The 17,317-nt window shown below is 40.8% G+C and overlaps 1 protein-coding gene across 2 annotated transcripts; it reads right to left on the reverse strand.

The window, feature by feature from the left end:
* Positions 1-72: 72 nt before the first annotated feature.
* On the reverse strand, positions 73-17,144 carry LOC117324023 (actin-histidine N-methyltransferase-like). Of its 2 annotated transcripts, none has more exons than XM_033879617.1 (16): positions 17,127-17,144; positions 16,298-16,461; positions 15,626-15,718; positions 15,186-15,331; positions 14,799-14,871; positions 14,278-14,388; positions 13,521-13,601; positions 12,707-12,771; positions 11,918-11,976; positions 11,315-11,429; positions 10,384-10,458; positions 3,264-3,363; positions 2,878-2,944; positions 2,537-2,622; positions 2,218-2,378; positions 73-1,840 (listed from the first exon to the last, which is right to left on the reverse strand). In XM_033879617.1, the coding sequence occupies exons 2-16, from the start codon at positions 16,431-16,433 to the stop codon at positions 1,691-1,693; spliced, it is 1,518 nt and encodes a 505-aa protein (XP_033735508.1). In that variant the 5' UTR covers positions 16,434-16,461; positions 17,127-17,144; the 3' UTR covers positions 73-1,690. The 2 variants fall into 2 exon arrangements, with proteins under 2 accessions (XP_033735508.1, XP_033735509.1); XM_033879618.1 differs by having other exon boundaries at positions 17,122-17,144.
* Positions 17,145-17,317: the final 173 nt, after the last annotated feature.

Consider the following 17,317-nt stretch of genomic DNA (forward strand, 5'->3'; position numbering starts at 1 on the left):
TGTTTAAATGTATAAAAGGTTAAGTACATCTCCGATTTGATTTCTCTGAAGTGGTACAAAAACAAAAGAAAGTTTAAATTGATTATTTTTTTTATTCTTCAGATTCAAAATTCAGTTCAGTTTTCATGATTTCCCTAAAATATTAAAGACAACTCTTCATACAAATGAAAATTGAATAGTTATGAATATCTCTGTATCAAATATTCATAAAGCAGCCAATTTAATGCACTGAATTTCAATACATTCTCAATAAAATATGATATGCCAGATCTTGCACACTAACTTGATATAAAGAAGCATGATTTATGAGCAGCTTAAATTTAATTTTATATTTCAAAAACAAGAGGGCAGAGCGATACCATATATACATGTATACTGAAGTATACATGATATCTAATGTAACAATTCAAACAAATTGTATAAACAATGTATGCTGTATACAGGAACAAATTAATTTATGAAACATTCAATCTTTCCATACATCACACTTCACCTCTAAAACAATCCATAAAAACTCCCTTGTATCAATAATTTTACATTCATTAACAATTACACATGGTAACACTAACCACTGTAGCTGGATGAACACACTTCGGGGTTTGTGATTTTACATCAAGTGAACTGAAAGTTTAGGTCACTAAAACAGGATCTAATAGCCATATATTTCCACCCATCTAGAAGTTGAAATTCTGACAAGCTTGAAGAAACTATTGCCAATTTCAATTTAAAATAGAAAATTTAGAAAGATACTAGAAAATCCAGTCTAGAATTCTGCTGGGTTTTCCCCCTAGAACATTAACTTTGTATACACAAAGATTTTTCACTATTTACATAATATTATAGAGGATTATGTTTTTTGTTTTAATGTTTTCATCTTTTGATCTTTGTTGTATACCTTACATCAAACTGATGCAGGCCTTAATTTCATCTCGTACACAATCGCCACGGTGCAAATGAAAGGAATGCATTGTTTACAAGTAAACAGTACATTATCTTAGAGACCAGGAAACAAATTCATGTAAACTGATATTAAATAATTAATTTGATAACAGGCCTACATTGGTATTAAAGGTAATTTCTTTTTAACATGGAAACATAAATTATATACATCTCTCATTAATACATTATTTAATTTACACAGATTATGTTTGACAGTATGATTTACAATGATATATCAATTAAATTACTGGAAGTTTGAAAGAGCTTTAAGAGTTTAAAATTAGGTTCGGGCAATTATTTGTCAGTAGAGCAATTAATAAATTAAAAGGGTACCATGAAGCTTACATAATATGAGTGTCGAGTAAATAAGAACTGATAATGTATTTAACACAGTCATTCCTGTTCATATTTCATACTTCAAAATGAAAAGTTACTAGAAAACCAGACCACACTGCTTCATCAAGGTTGCTGTCGAAGTCTTGACAGGGGAAGTATATAAGCAGAAAGGCTCCTGTTAATGTAGATTTTAAATCCTCAAAAAGGAACTCTACTATGCAATTATATATATATAATTACATTATAAATGATGCAGGTGTACCCTTTACCTAATGATGTATAACTAAAGAAATTGTTGGCACATGTATTTCAACATTCTATCAGATATACTATCCTGTTTCAGATGATGCACTGAGGATTCATAATGACTTCCAAACTTCTTTTTGTATGTAGTGGGTGACGTAGTTATGAACAATCAATCATTCTGTTTTATAGTCAATTTTTCTTTCATTGTTTTGGCAAATGTTTGTGTTGATAACAGGATTCTTTTTTCACACATACGTAGACAAATCAGCAGTTTTTGGTTTTCATTGAAATCAACAGATTTAAGAAGCTCCTCATCTTCCTAAAGATAAAAAGAATGACAGCATTGTATTGTTCCTAATTTTTATTTCAATATTTAAATGTAAGAGTTTTCAAGAAATGAACAAATCTGAAGACAATCTATTTTGGTCTAAGTGCATCATAAACTGAAAATTATCAATATGTGTACCAACAAGAGGCAATACTTTAAGGCTATGACTGTTGCCACTTAAACCAGTTCTAGCTGAATAAAATCTTAATGTAAATCTGTTGAAATAATTTCACAAAACTTCCTCCCATGTTTGACCTTAAATTATTACTGTCACATTAAATAATTCATGTTTCCACAATATGGTTTGAATATCAACACTAAATACAAGTGCATGTTACAGAAGTGGTGCTTTATTAGCCGAATCTTACCTCTGCAGTAGTGTCGTAAGCTTTCTGTAACAAAGCCGAACGAGTTTCTAGAAATGACCACACCTTCTCATCATTTTCTATAGATACTGGTGTAGAAACATCTCCAAGACTTTCCATCTTTTCTTCCGTAAGGGGTGAAGACTGAAACTCCTTCAGATTTTCTTCAGGATTGAAATGATAAATGTACAAAAAATAAAAGGATGCTTGAAAAATACAACATAAATGCCTTGATGAGTAGGTGGATAATAACCATGTTAAAATCTTAAAATGAATTAAGATGATAGATAATCTTACTTAATTAAGAAAACTGTATATTTACCATCTGACATACAGAAGACTCTGAGGAAGGCAAGGATTTGTGGATCAAGCGGAAATCTCCCTCGATGTATGAAGAATGACCGAGAACTGTTTCAAATAAATGCAAAGTTCAGTATGCATAAAACGCCAAGTAATAAAAACAAAATTTAATTAATTAAAGAAAATTCTGCTCTAAAGGTACATATTGCATACTAATCATTACAGATATATAGTCAAATGATATCAGGAAAATATTCTGCCAAAAACTTGTCAACTTTAATCATAAGAGTGTACTGCTGAGCAGAACAACATAAAAAACAAATTTTAAGAAATACGCATTATTTCAACAGCAATAACACTTACACTTCCAGTCCCAGCTTCATCAGCAAGTCAGACTTCTGTTCAAATAGGGGATCTCCTTTACTGATACCTAGCATGTGAAAAAATAACTGGTTTACTTAACATCAGGGCATCACCTTCACTTTAATACAACTAGTACAGAAACATTTTACTTCAATTTAGGCAAAAACAATTCAAATGTATTTAGAAAAACTATTAAGCGCAAAGATTTTGCTTTTAATTATTAACAGCTCTATGAGGTATGAATATGGAGTGCACATGGTCACTGGTGAGGGTAGCAGGGTCTAAAATAATTGTAAAACACTTCCACAGAAGGCTTTTAGTGACTGACAAGTGCCACCTAAACGTGTTTGTATTTATGGAAATACCTGGACATAACAGTATCTTACCCAGTTTAACTGCTATTCTGTCCCACTCATTGTCTGGGTATACAAATCCACTATGTATAAGTAGCTCTGCATTAGATCTGGCACCATAGAATATCATTATCTGAAAAAGGGACATTGATATCAAGATTAAAAAGACTTAAACATCAATATTGAATAATCCTAGAAATGAGATGAGCACTTTGTGTTGGACCCTGTCCACCACCTCCACAATCCTGTTACCCTGTCCACCACCTCCACATTCCTGTTACCCTGTCCACCACCTCCACAATCCTGTTACCCTGTCCACCACCTCCACATTCCTGTTACCCTGTCTACCACCTCTACGTTCCTGTTACCCTGTCTACCACCTCCACAGTCCTGTTACCCTGTCTACCACCTCCACATTCCTGTTACCCTGTCTACCATCTCCACATTCCTGTTACCCTGTCTACCACCTCCACATTCCTGTTACCCTGTCTACCACCTCCACAGTCCTGTTACCCTGTCTACCACCTCCACATTCCTGTTACCCTGTCTACCACCTCCACAGTCCTGTTGTCCTGTCTACCACCTCCACAATCCTGTTACCCTGTCTACCACCTGTACAGTCCTGTTGTCCTGTCTACCACCTCTACAGTCCTGTTACCCTGTCTACCACCTCCACAGCCCTGTTACCCTGTCTACCACCTCCACAGTCCTGTTACCCTGTCCACCACCTGTACAGTCCTGTTACCCTGTCTACCACCTGTACAGTCCTGTTACCCTGTCTACCACCTGTACAGTCCTGTTACCCTGTCTACCACCTGTGCAGCCCTGTTACCCTGTCTACCACCTCCACAATCCTGTTACCCTGTCTACCACCTCTTCAGTCCTGTTACCCTGTCTACCACCTGTACAGTCCTGTTACCCTGTCCACCACCTCCACAATCCTGTTACCCTGTCTACCACCTCCACAGTCCTGTTACCCTGTCCACCACCTGTACAGTCCTGTTACCCTGTCTACCACCTGTACAGTCCTGTTACCCTGTCCACCACCTCCACAGTCCTGTTACCCTGTCTACCACCTGCACAGTCCTGTTACCCTGTCTACCACCTGTACAGTCCTGTTGTCCTGTCTACCACCTGTACAGTCCTGTTACCCTGTCTACCACCTCCACATTCCTATTACCCTGTCTACCACCTCCACATTCCTGTTACCCTGTCTACCACCTCCACAGTCCTGTTACCCTGTCTACCACCTGTACAGTCCTGTTGTCCTGTCTACCACCTCCACAGTCCTATTACCCTGTCTACCACCTCCACAGTCCTGTTACCCTGTCTACCACCTCCACAGTCCTGTTACCCTGTCAACCACCTCCACAGTCCTGTTACCCTGTCTACCACCTCCACAGTCCTGTTACCCTGTCCACCACCTCCACAGTCCTGTTACCCTGTCGTCCTGTTACCCTGTCTACCACCTCCACAGTCATGTTACCCTGTCTACCTCCTCCACATTCCTGTTACCCTGTCTACCACCTCCACAGTCCTGTTACCCTGTCTACCACCTCCACAGTCCTGTTACCCTGTCTACCACCTCCACATTCCTGTTACCCTGTCTACCACCTCCACAGTCCTGTTACCCTGTCTACCACCTCCACATTCCTGTTACCCTGTCTACCACCTCCACATTCCTGTTACCCTGTCTACCACCTCCACAGTCCTGTTACCCTGTCTACCACCTCCACAGTCCTGTTACCCTGTCCACCACCTCCACATTCCTGTTACCCTGTCTACCACCTCCACAGTCCTGTTACCCTGTCTACCACCTGTACAGTCCTGTTACCCTGTCTACCACCTCCACAGTCCTGTTACCCTGTCCACCACCTCCACAGTCCTGTTACCCTGTCCACCACCTCCACAGTCCTGTTACCCTGTCGTCCTGTTACCCTGTCTACCACCTCCACAGTCATGTTACCCTGTCTACCACCTCCACAGTCCTGTTACCCTGTCTACCACCTCCACATTCCTGTTACCCTGTCTACCACCTCCACATTCCTGTTACCCTGTCTACCACCTCCACAGTCCTGTTACCCTGTCTACCACCTCCACAGTCCTGTTACCCTGTCTACCACCTCCACAGTCCTGTTACCCTGTCTACCACCTCCACAGTCCTGTTACCCTGTCTACCACCTCCACAATCCTGTTACCCTGTCTACCACCTGCACAGTCCTGTTACCCTGTCTACCACCTGCACAGTCCTGTTACCCTGTCTACCACCTGCACAGTCCTGTTACCCTGTCTACCACCTGCACAGTCCTGTTACCCTGTCTACCACCTGCACAGTCCTGTTACCCTGTCTACCACCTGCACAGTCCTGTTACCCTGTCTACCACCTGCACAGTCCTGTTACCCTGTCTACCACCTGCACAGTCCTGTTACCCTGTCTACCACCTCCACAGTCCTGTTACCCTGTCTACCACCTGCACAGTCCTGTTACCCTGTCTACCACCTCCACAGTCCTGTTACCCTGTCTACCACCTCCACAGTCCTGTTACCCTGTCTACCACCTCCACAGTCCTGTTACCCTGTCTACCACCTCCACAGTCCTGTTACCCTGTCTACCACCTCCACATTCCTGTTACCCTGTCTACCACCTCCACAGTCCTGTTACCCTGTCTACCACCTCCACAGTCCTGTTACCCTGTCTACCACCTCCACAGTCCTGTTACCCTGTCTACCACCCCCACAGTCCTGTTACCCTGTCTACCACCTCCACAGTCCTGTTACCCTGTCTACCACCTCCACAGTCCTGTTACCCTGTCTACCACCTCCACAGTCCTGTTACCCTGTCTACCACCTCCACAGTCCTGTTACCCTGTCTACCACCTCCACAGTCCTGTTACCCTGTCTACCACCTTCACAGTCCTGTTACCCTGTCTACACCTGCACAGTCCTGTTACCCTGTCTACCACCTCACAGTCCTGTTACCCTGTCTACCACCTCCACCTTCCTAGTACCCTGTCTCCCACCTCAACAGTCCTGTTACTGTCTACCACCTCCACAGTCCTGTTACCTGTTCCACTCACTCTTAGTACCCTGTCTACCACCTCCACAGTCCTGTTACCCTTGTCTACCACCTCCACAGTCATGTTACCCTGTTCACCACCATGCCACAGTCCTGCTTACCTGGTCTACCACCTGCACAGTCCTGTTACCCTGTCTACACCTCCACCGTCCTGTTACCCTGTTCTACCCACCTCCACAGTCCTGTTACCCTGTCTACCACCTCCAAGTCCTGTTACCCTGTCTACCACCTCCACATTCCTGTTACCCTGTCTACCACCTCCACATTCCTGTTACCCTGTCTACCACCTCACAGTCCTGTTACCCTGTCTACCACCTCCACAGTCCTGTTACCCTGTCTACCACCTCCACAGTCCTGTTACCCTGTCTACCACCTCCACAGTTCTGTTACCCTGTCTACCACCTGTACAATCCTGTTACCCTGTCTACCACCTCCACAGTCCTGTTACCCTGTCTACCACCTCCACAGTCCTGTTACCCTGTCTACCACCTCCACAGTCCTGTTACCCTGTCTACCACCTCCACAGTCCTGTACCCTGTCTACCACCTCCACAGTCCTGTTACCCTGTCTACCACCTCCACAGTCCTGTTACCCTGTCTACCACCTCCACAGTCCTGTTACCCTGTCTACCACCTCCACAGTCTGTTACCCTGTCTACCACCTCCACAGTCCTGTTACCCTGTCTACCACCTCCACAGTCCTGTTACCCTGTCTACCACCTCCACAGTCCTGTTACCCTGTCTACCACCTCCACAGTCCTGTTACCCTGTCTACCACCTCCACAGTCCTGTTACCCTGTCTACCACCTCTACAGTCCTGTTACCCTGTCTACCACCTCCACAGTCCTGTTACCCTGTCTACCACCTCCACAGTCCTGTTACCCTGTCTACCACCTCCACAGTCCTGTTACCCTGTCTACCACCTCCACAGTCCTGTTACCCTGTCTACCACCTCCCACAGTCCTGTTACCCTGTCTACCACCTCCACAGTCCTGTTACCCTGTCTACCACCTCCACAGTCCTGTTACCCTGTCTACCACCTCCACAGTCCTGTTACCCTGTCTACCACCTGCACAGTCCTGTTACCCTGTCTACCACCTCCACAGTCCTGTTACCCTGTCTACCACCTCCACAGTCCTGTTACCCTGTCTACCACCTCCACAGTCCTGTTACCCTGTCTACCACCTCCACAGTCCTGTTACCCTGTCTACCACCTCCACAGTCCTGTTACCCTGTCTACCACCTCTACAGTCCTGTTACCCTGTCTACCACCTCCACAGTCCTGTTACCCTGTCTACCACCTCCACAGTCCTGTTACCCTGTCTACCACCTCCACAGTCCTGTTACCCTGTCTACCACCTACACAGTCCTGTTACCCTGTCTACCACCTCCACAGTCCTGTTACCCTGTCTACCACCTCCACATTCCTGTTACCCTGTCTACCACCTCCACAGTCCTGTTACCCTGTCTACCACCTCCACATTCCTGTTACCCTGTCTACCACCTCCACATTCCTGTTACCCTGTCTACCACCTCCACATTCCTGTTACCCTGTCTACCACCTCCACATTCCTGTTGTCCTGTCTACCACCTCCACAGTCCTGTTACCCTGTCTACCACCTCCACAGTCCTGTTACCCTGTCTACCACCTCCACAGTTCCTGTTACCCTGGCTACCACCTCCACATTCCTGTTACCCTGTCTACCACCTCCACAAGTCTTTACCCGTCTACCACCTCCACATTCCTGTTACCCTGGTCTACCACCTCCACAGTCCTGTTACCCTGTCTACCACCTCCACAGTCCTGTTTACCCTGTCTACCACCTCACAGTCCTGTTACCCTGTCTACCACCTCCACAGTCCTGTTAACCCTGTCTACCACCTCACCATTCCTAGTACCCTGTCTACCACCTCCACAGTCCGTTCCCTGTCTACCACCTCCACAGTCCTGTTACCCTGTCTACCACCTCCACAGTCCTGTTACCCTGTCTACCACCTCCACAGTCCTGTTACCTGTCTACCACCTCCACAGTCCTGTTACCCTGTCTACCACCTGTACAGTCCTGTTACCCTGTCTACCACCCTCCACATTCCTATTACCCTGTCTACCACCTCCACAGTCCTGTTACCCTGTCTACCACCTCCACAGTCCTGTTACCCTGTCTACCACCTCCACAGTCCTGTTACCCTGTCTACCACCTCCACATTCCTATTACCCTGTCTACCACCTCCACAGTCCTGTTACCCTGTCTACCACCTCCACAGTCCTGTTACCCTGTCTACCACCTCCACAGTCCTGTTACCCTGTCTACCACCTCCACAGTCCTGTTACCCTGTCTACCACCTCCACAGTCCTGTTACCCTGTCTACCACCTCCACAGTCCTGTTACCCTGTCTACCACCTCCACAGTCCTGTTACCCTGTCTACCACCTCCACAGTCCTGTTACCCTGTCTACCACCTGTACAGTCCTGTTACCCTGTCTACCACCTCCACATTCCTATTACCCTGTCTACCACCTCCACAGTCCTGTTACCCTGTCTACCACCTCCACAGTCCTGTTACCCTGTCCACCACCTCCACAGTCCTGTTACCCTGTCTACCACCTCCACAATCCTGTTACCCTGTCTACCACCTCCACAGTCCTGTTACCCTGTCTACCACCTCCACAGTCCTGTTATCCTGTCTACCACCTCCACAGTCCTGTTACCCTGTCTACCACCTCCACAGTCCTGTTACCCTGTCTACCACCTCCACAGTCCTGTTGTCCTGTCTACCACCCTCCACAGTCCTGTTACCCTGTCTACCACCTCCACAGTTCTGTTACCCTGTCCACCACCTCCACAGTCCTGTTACCCTGTCTACCACCTCCACAGTCCTGTTACCCTGTCGTCCTGTTACCCTGTCTACCACCTCCACAGTCCTGTTGTCCTGTCTACCACCTCCACAGTCCTGTTACCTTGTCCACCACCTCCACAGTCCTGTTACCCTGTCTACCACCTCCACAGTCCTGTTACCATGTCTACCACCTCCACAGTCCTGTTACCCTGTCTACCACCTCCACAGTTCTGTTACCCTGTCCACCACCTCCACAGTCCTGTTACCCTGTCTACCACCTCCACAGTCCTGTTACCCTGTAGTCCTGTTACCCTGTCTACCACCTCCACAGTCCTGTTGTCCTGTCTACCACCTCCACAGTCCTGTTACCCTGTCCACCACCTCCACAGTCCTGTTACCCTGTCTACCACCTCCACAGTCCTGTTACCATGTCTACCACCTCCACAGTCCTGTTACCCTGTCCACCACCTCCAGTCCTGTTACCCTGTCTACCATCTCCACAGTCCTGTTACCATGTCTACCACCTCCACAGTCCTGTTACCCTGTTGTCCTGTCTACCACCTCCACATTCCTGTTACCCTGTCCACCACCTCCACAGTCCTGTTACCCTGTCTACCACCTCCACAGTCCTGTTATACTTAATTAACCCTATCATGTCCCAATCCTAAAGATGTCCTAACCCTAAAATAGACCAATCCTGTGATGTCCCAACCCTGTGATGTACCAATCTTATGATGTCCTAATCCTATGACGTGGCAATCCTTATGATGTCACAATTGTATGATGTCCCTCTCATATGATGTCACAATTGTATGATGTCCCAATCCTGTGATGTCACAATTCGGTCAGATCATAATAAGGGTTATGTCAAGTACCAGTTAGAGATCCTCTCATCTAATCTTTCCTTTCAATTTAAGATCTTATTACAATCCACCTTAATGCAATTATTCTATGTTTACAATTTTTACATATATGATACACTGTAAAACTTTATTACCAATATCATTGTACATGTATTGTAACTTGTTGCTATATAAAATATAATATTCTTATTGAAAGAAGAAATTATTCAAGATTTAAAATGGTTTTAATAAAACCCAGTTAACAAATAAAATGGCTAATTCTGAAAATGATTTCATTATAAAACAAGTCCAGTATTAAGGAAATTTACTCGATCTGACAAAGATTGAAACAATACGCTGTCACAATAAAAACATTTCATACCCTTTCTGGAATATTACCTGTTCTCCTTTTGTGAAGTCTCTGAGAGCAAAACATTCACAGCAGTCGTCCTCCACATTGTAATCTGTAGTTATCTGTACAGAAAATATTCCACTGATAATATAATGCTGCTTCTGCATTCACATCAAACTTTTATAAATAGGAAGTAAAGCAAAAATTGTTAGGGTGAGCAGCGTTACAATGCACTTCATTTAGAAATAGCTATATATAGTCTGTTTGTTTATTTGCTGGGTTTATTGCCCTGTGACCAGCCAGGGTCATTTCAAGGCAGGGTCTCCTTATAGTAGTTGGTGACTACCTCACTGAACAATACAGAGGCCTGTCTCATGCCATTTAGAGCAATAGGCCAATTAAGTATCTTGCCCAAGGACACGACTACACAGACCAGCCTGTTTCTCAGCTTCCCAAGAAACACAAATTGACATGGGTAGGGGGGATCCAACCGCGCACCTCAGACCTTCACCTAAGGTAACGTGGCCGACGCTCTGACCGATTAAGCAATCGTCTCAGAAATAGTTGTCCTATCTGTAGGTACACAAAATTAAAGAAACCCACATAAACAGCACTTCTACCAAAATAAACTTGGGATACAAAAGGTCCACAGATTATGTTAATCTGGGCAGGAGGTTTACTAATTAGCTTGCTCCTTTAACAATAATCTGTTAAAATAATCTTAAAAACTTCACCTTAATTCTTGTATGTACTCTTAATTCGTAGCAAGATTAACATTTGAATTACCATTGAATATACTGGTCAGATTCAACCACAAATTAATTAAAACACCAGGAATTGTTTATAGTAAGTTTAGTATACACTAGTTGAAATATGGATCACTAATCTGGAGAAGCTATTTCCAAATTTAAGTATTTCATGATAAATGCTGTGCAACACCTAATTAAGCTCCTATAACTGTTGTCTTATAGTACCTACCGTTCCATTACAGTGATTACACATGTCCCACAGTGGTATGAGGGCAAAGGTCAATCTATCACCATCGGGCGTGGGCACCTGATTCTGTCTTGTCATTACTGTAGATACAGCCCATCTGTCCCCAAAAATAAACATAAATGTATGGCTGTTAGATGTGAATTGAGGCAATATTGTGTATCTTAGCAGATATGTGAAATTTCCAAGGTAATATAGTGTATTTTAGTGTACCTGGTAAAATCTATCATCAATATTCAGGTTTGAATGAAAGGGCTTACAAAGATTTTCATCAATACTGAGAAGATTATATCAGAATATACACAATATATGTACAACAAGACTAGTCATGTATACAGTACAAGGCAATTGATATCTGTTTACTCTGCATTCAAAATTAATGCAATGATTGCCAACAGGTATTATACAATATATATAGGTGGTGCACTTACATGTAATCATTGTAAGTGATACATGTATTATACAATATAGGTGGTTACATGTAATCATTGTTTGTGATACAGGCATTATACAATATAGGTGGTGCCCTTACCTGTTATCATGAATTGTAACAGGTAATATACAATATTATAAAGGTGGTGGACTTACCTGTAATCATCATAAGTAAAACAGTCTTTTATGGGTAGTTTGGCAGCAGCAGGATGATTCTGTTAAAGAGACAATAATCCTTGAAATATCAAATACGTTCGTTTTTACAGTATTGCATCTATCTGGTAGATTCAATTGTATTAACCAGACCTTTTGGTTAATCAAAAACAGTTGTTTTGATATATTGTTGTTTTAACATATTTAACCTTGAATATTGGTCAAGGTCATTTTGTTTTGCATACCCTGGTACACTGTTGGGCTTCATCCAAGGAACATACCAGCCAAATATCATGATTCTAAGCCTTTTGGTTTTGGAGAAGTTATTTAAAGGAAAAACATGATTCCCAAAGGATGACAGGCACCACACACCACACCAAAGCATAAGCTTTCTTGCACTTTAGGCAGGTGAGCTAAATATTAATTGACATACAACTGTACTTATAAGAGGAGTCATGATTTTCTATCTAACTCACCTGTAATACTCTGTAGAAGTAAACATACTGATGAGCAATGTGTCTGTAATTCACCTGTAAGTTACCCTGTAGAAGTAAGCGTACTGACAGTAACCGGAGATGTGTCTGTAATTAACCTATAATACCATATAGAGGTAGACATACTGAAAAATTCACCTGTAATACCCTACAGAACTAGGCATACTGATGAGATGTGTCTGTAATTCACCTGTAATGCCCTGTAGAAGTAAGCGTACTGACAAGCGATATTTGTCTAACTCACCTGTAATGCCCTGTAGAAGTAAGCGTACTGACGAGCGATATTTGTCTAACTCACCTGTAATACCCTGTAGAAGTAAGCGTACTGACGAGCGATGTTTCTGTACTGATTAACACAATCCTCTGAAAAAGAACAAAATACATGTATATAATAGCACCAGTGTTAACTATATTATAAATTCAATATTTTGCCTCATTAACAAGACAGAATCAAATAGTGGCATTAGTTGTAATTATTCCTGATTTAATCTGCTATCAATATGCTACATTCTGTAGGTGGAAACAAGTATATCAATTTGATTCACCAGAAGGTTTTTGCACATGAAGTGTTGTGGCCATACAAGTAAGGCAACATGTTATACATTGTCACAAACAATAGCATGGCCTCATTTTAACCAATCAGAAGCCATGATATACATGGTGGCCAATTTCTTAAATCATTTTTTTTTTATTCAAAAGCAAAGCACATCCTATATTGATACTTTCCAACAAGTTATGAATCGATGTGTCAAATGAAACAAAAGTTATTCCTCAAAATGTTTTATATTTTTTGTGTTCTACTTTACCTACATACCAGTACCTTTTTTTATCAAAATCACGCAATATCCAAATTTCAGTCAACCAGAAGCCACAATATCATTATATGGCAGTGATTTTGTTGTCAATGTCACATTAATGCATGTTCTAAACAAATACTTTCCACAAAGTTTTATTTTGATGTGCAAAATAGAACAAAATATACAGCTCAAATGTTTTAGCCAATCAGAGGCTATGGTGGCCATCTTGGATGGTTTTAGGAAAAACACAATTAAAGGGCCATACCTCTGTGATCTACTAATAACTACAGTGTAGTATGGTACCCTAGTACTTACTGTAGGCTGGGGATCCCTTCAGCAAAGCCAGCTCCTCTGGTGAGAAGTATAAAGGTGTTGTATATTGACTAGGAAGCATATTTAGGACAGTGTTAAGGGAAATATCACATTTGCCTAATTATGATATGACTGTGCTAGTTTGTGCACATGCAACTATACAAGTTGTGACCTCACATGAATGGAATAGCATTTGTTAAACAATGGAATCCAAGACCTGTTTAATTTACAAATAAAACATACAATAGATGCTTCACTATATTCAAAATCACTTTAGAAATCATATCTATACCCTTGGAATATTTCACAGCAATATTGAAGCAAACTGATGAGTTCGAGTCAGACTTATACGAAAAGACCAATCACTAGGCTGATCCCATGTCCTATGTAGATGAAATGGTGATTTTTATTACAGGTGTTATATCCTCACAACAATCGAGATCAAACCAAAACAGAAAGAGCAGACATGTACACAAAAGGTCCCTTATGGAAACACAGGGGGAAAATCTGCAGGGGCATGGGTCCACTAATAGTCAACTAGTACGATCAACACTCTGTGGGATACCATAGATCTCATTCTTTGTCTGTCTCTATTGCTCCCTAACAGAAGATGTAAAATAATCCACCCCTACTCCTGCAGGTGGGTGATCCCTCAATTAGTTTCCTCTTATGGCATGCAATCAGATACATATTCTTTCCCTCTGACCTCAAGTGGACAATGCCATATACTGTATGTATGAGATTTGACATAGAAGGATATCAAGATAGGGTTTCCAAAAGGACTCAGTATTTCTTCTCTCGCACAAAAGGTGGAGTGCCAACACAATGCTTGGCATGGCCTGTAGGATCTTGTCTTCAGCAATCAAGGCATCTGTCAACCAAAATGAACTTATTGAATATAGAGGCAAAATATATTACCTATAGTATAATACAGCCATACAAACTTAAAAGGGGAGAGCGGAGGAACACAGAGTGAGTTTGTATGGCATTACTAGAGAGTGAAATTGAGTCAAATTTCACAAAAAAAACCAACAACAACCAAACAAGCAAATCTTACAGAAGCCAAAATCAATTCAACAGATATAACACGTTTAAAGAGAAAACTAATGAATCAAATGAACAATAGTTCTACATTCTACATATCTAAGCAGTGCATGTTAATTACCAACATTGTTTCTGGGAGTCTAAACGGCAATAAAATTCCATAAGTGTATACATAGGATGTTATTAAGAAATTCATTACTCTCTGGTATAAAAATAAATAATTCTACAAGTATTTACCCAATCCTGATGCTCTAGCCGTATTGGTTGTCAGCATTAGCTTCCGTGGAACAATTACAAAAGGGTCCATTTCCTACCAAATCAGAAAATTATCAACATTAATGACTAACTCACGTGCACTTCTACTTTAATATATTAATTTGGTAAAATCAGCTAGCGCTGTTGTCATCGCTTTACTAAAGGTAAAGAAAATACTGCTAAAATCCAAATTACTTCTTTTATTCAATGGAAGTATCAGAATGACTTCTTATATTATTTAATGTTGAAATACGTTCTGGAGGTTATCCATCCCAAACTCTTTAAAAGAAATGGATTTTAACACAATTCTCACTCTACCAACAAATTCTACATTTGTACAACTAAACTGAATACCATCTTTATACTCACTTTGAGATCTTTGGTGACTTTGATGCCATATCCCACATGTTGGAAGTTCTCTATTTCTATGGCAGATGTGTCTACTTTGTTGTTATTTAACCATTCAATAAAGGCAGGAATGCATGCTTCCCTCTCTGGTTGAGTGAGTATTACATCTAAAACATAAAAGCACAAAATTAATTATTTTAGTGAGATACAAATGTCACTACAAATCTAGTAATAAAACATTGCATACAATATCAATACATAACAAACATTTACATGTATTTTATGGTGTGAACATAATCATGTTATATACATATTAATCATATTCAGGGAAATTAATTTCAGTTAGTTGCACATTCTTAATTCACAATTTAAAAAGGTGAAAGAAAAAGAATTTCTTCAACTTTTTAAAAAGGAAACTGATCACTATAATTACAGTAATTTGGACATCATGAATGATTCACCTGTCTGAATGCCACGGATTTTCTCCACCATGCTGTAAATCTCCGGAAAGTCTTCTATCTCCTTTGGACCAGGAGGAATAGGTTTTGAACAAACTAAAACATCAAGACACACTGATAAAAACAAGACAATATCAACCTGTTGCAAGAGATCTAAAGTGAAAAAGGAAAGTGAGTAAAAGTTGTTTAAATTTACTACTCACTGTTAATTATATTATCGGACACAGGAATAAAAAAGGTACAAAGATAACATGTACCTGGAGATTTTTGATGCATTAATTGATTTTTGGGATGTTTGAATACTGGAATTATCATCACTTAAATTTAGAGCACCCACTACCTCTCTTAGTACTGTGACTCATCAAAATATTGAAATGGTTTAATTTGACTGTTCACTACCACTTGCCTGAAATAATATTTAATATCAAGGCATGGCACCGACTGTTAAGTATATCTATTATGTTCTATATCTCAGCTGGAATCCACTAATAACCATATATACAAGGTAATGTAATTAATCCTGGTATATCTATTAAAATATGCAGATCCTGATCAAACTCTATTGGGTATACTAAGTACAGTATATACACTTCAAAACATTAATACTGCAAATTAACTTTAACAGTAACAATTTTCCTTGAATTTTACTTTATCAAGCAGAATACATGTACTTACATTCCAGCATTTTTGTTGCTAATTCCATCACTTCTTTCTTAGAAGCCTTTGACAACTCTTTATGTTCAGGAGTACTTGCTCGCTTCCCAGCTGCTGCAGCAGCAGCATCCTTTTGTTTTTTACTTTTCTTGCCCATTTTTGGATATAATTACTGTAAATTTTACCTAACGAGGGAAAAAAAATTGGTAACTTACGTATATTGTCACTATACTTTCTTGTTATTGAGTTCAATTGTGAAACAGTGATTGAATGTATGATGTAAATATTTCCACATGTAAAGAAAACAAAATGATAAGGTTACGTTGTATTTTCATTAGTAGATGAAATCAAATTTGAGAAGCGTCTCAATTAGCACATCATAGAATGTTTTCTGAAGTCCAAAACTGGAGACATGCGTATTTAACAATTTATTATGTAGACTCTATATAACAGTGTAACCATATAGAATTATATAGTTACCATATATAACCGACATCATATGCAGGTCATGTATTCACGCACAAAAATATTTTTAAAACGTTCAAGTCTCTCATATTATGTAACTCTAAGTAAATCAATCATCTTTGGAAACGACTTTGATTCCAACCCACTAATATAGAGCTCTATATATGCACAGTAATGTGAAACCCCATATATGGTAATCTGCAATGACCATATAGTTAGGTACATCTTATCGTTCACAATAAGCATATAAGTGTCTCTTTCCATTAGTTCGAATTAAATTGATAAGTTATTTGTTTATGTATCATTATCCACATTACTTCTAGGTAAGATATGTGTTACTGACATGAAAAAATGTACAATATTCTGCTTCATCAACTCACGTTACCTTCTCAGCAAGTTCGGCAGTGCGGACTACGTCATCATATTTCGATGTGTCGTAAAATTCTTATTTTTTATAACATAACAGGCCTACCGGGAAGTGATATTTTGTGAGAACTTTTGTGACAGCAAACAAATAAAAAAATTGGGGTTAGATGTTAATCAAACATTCAAAAACTAAAAAGATAATCGTCCTTT

This window comes from Pecten maximus, chromosome 3 (assembly GCF_902652985.1).
Source record: "Pecten maximus chromosome 3, xPecMax1.1, whole genome shotgun sequence".
Lineage (NCBI taxonomy): Eukaryota > Metazoa > Mollusca > Bivalvia > Pectinida > Pectinidae > Pecten > Pecten maximus.

Excerpts from the sequence above, each read along its gene's own strand:
- LOC117324023 (XM_033879617.1), bottom strand. The coding sequence starts at position 16,433 with ATGGGCAAGAAAAGTAAAAAACAAAAGGATGCTGCTGCTGCAGCAGCT. Across the intron at positions 12,772-13,520 it reads GAAGGGATCCCCAGCCTACA|AGGATTGTGTTAATCAGTAC; the intron begins GTAAGTACTAGG and ends GTTCTTTTTCAG. Across the intron at positions 10,459-11,314 it reads GTAATCACTGTAATGGAACG|ATAACTACAGATTACAATGT; the intron begins GTAGGTACTATA and ends TTTTCTGTACAG.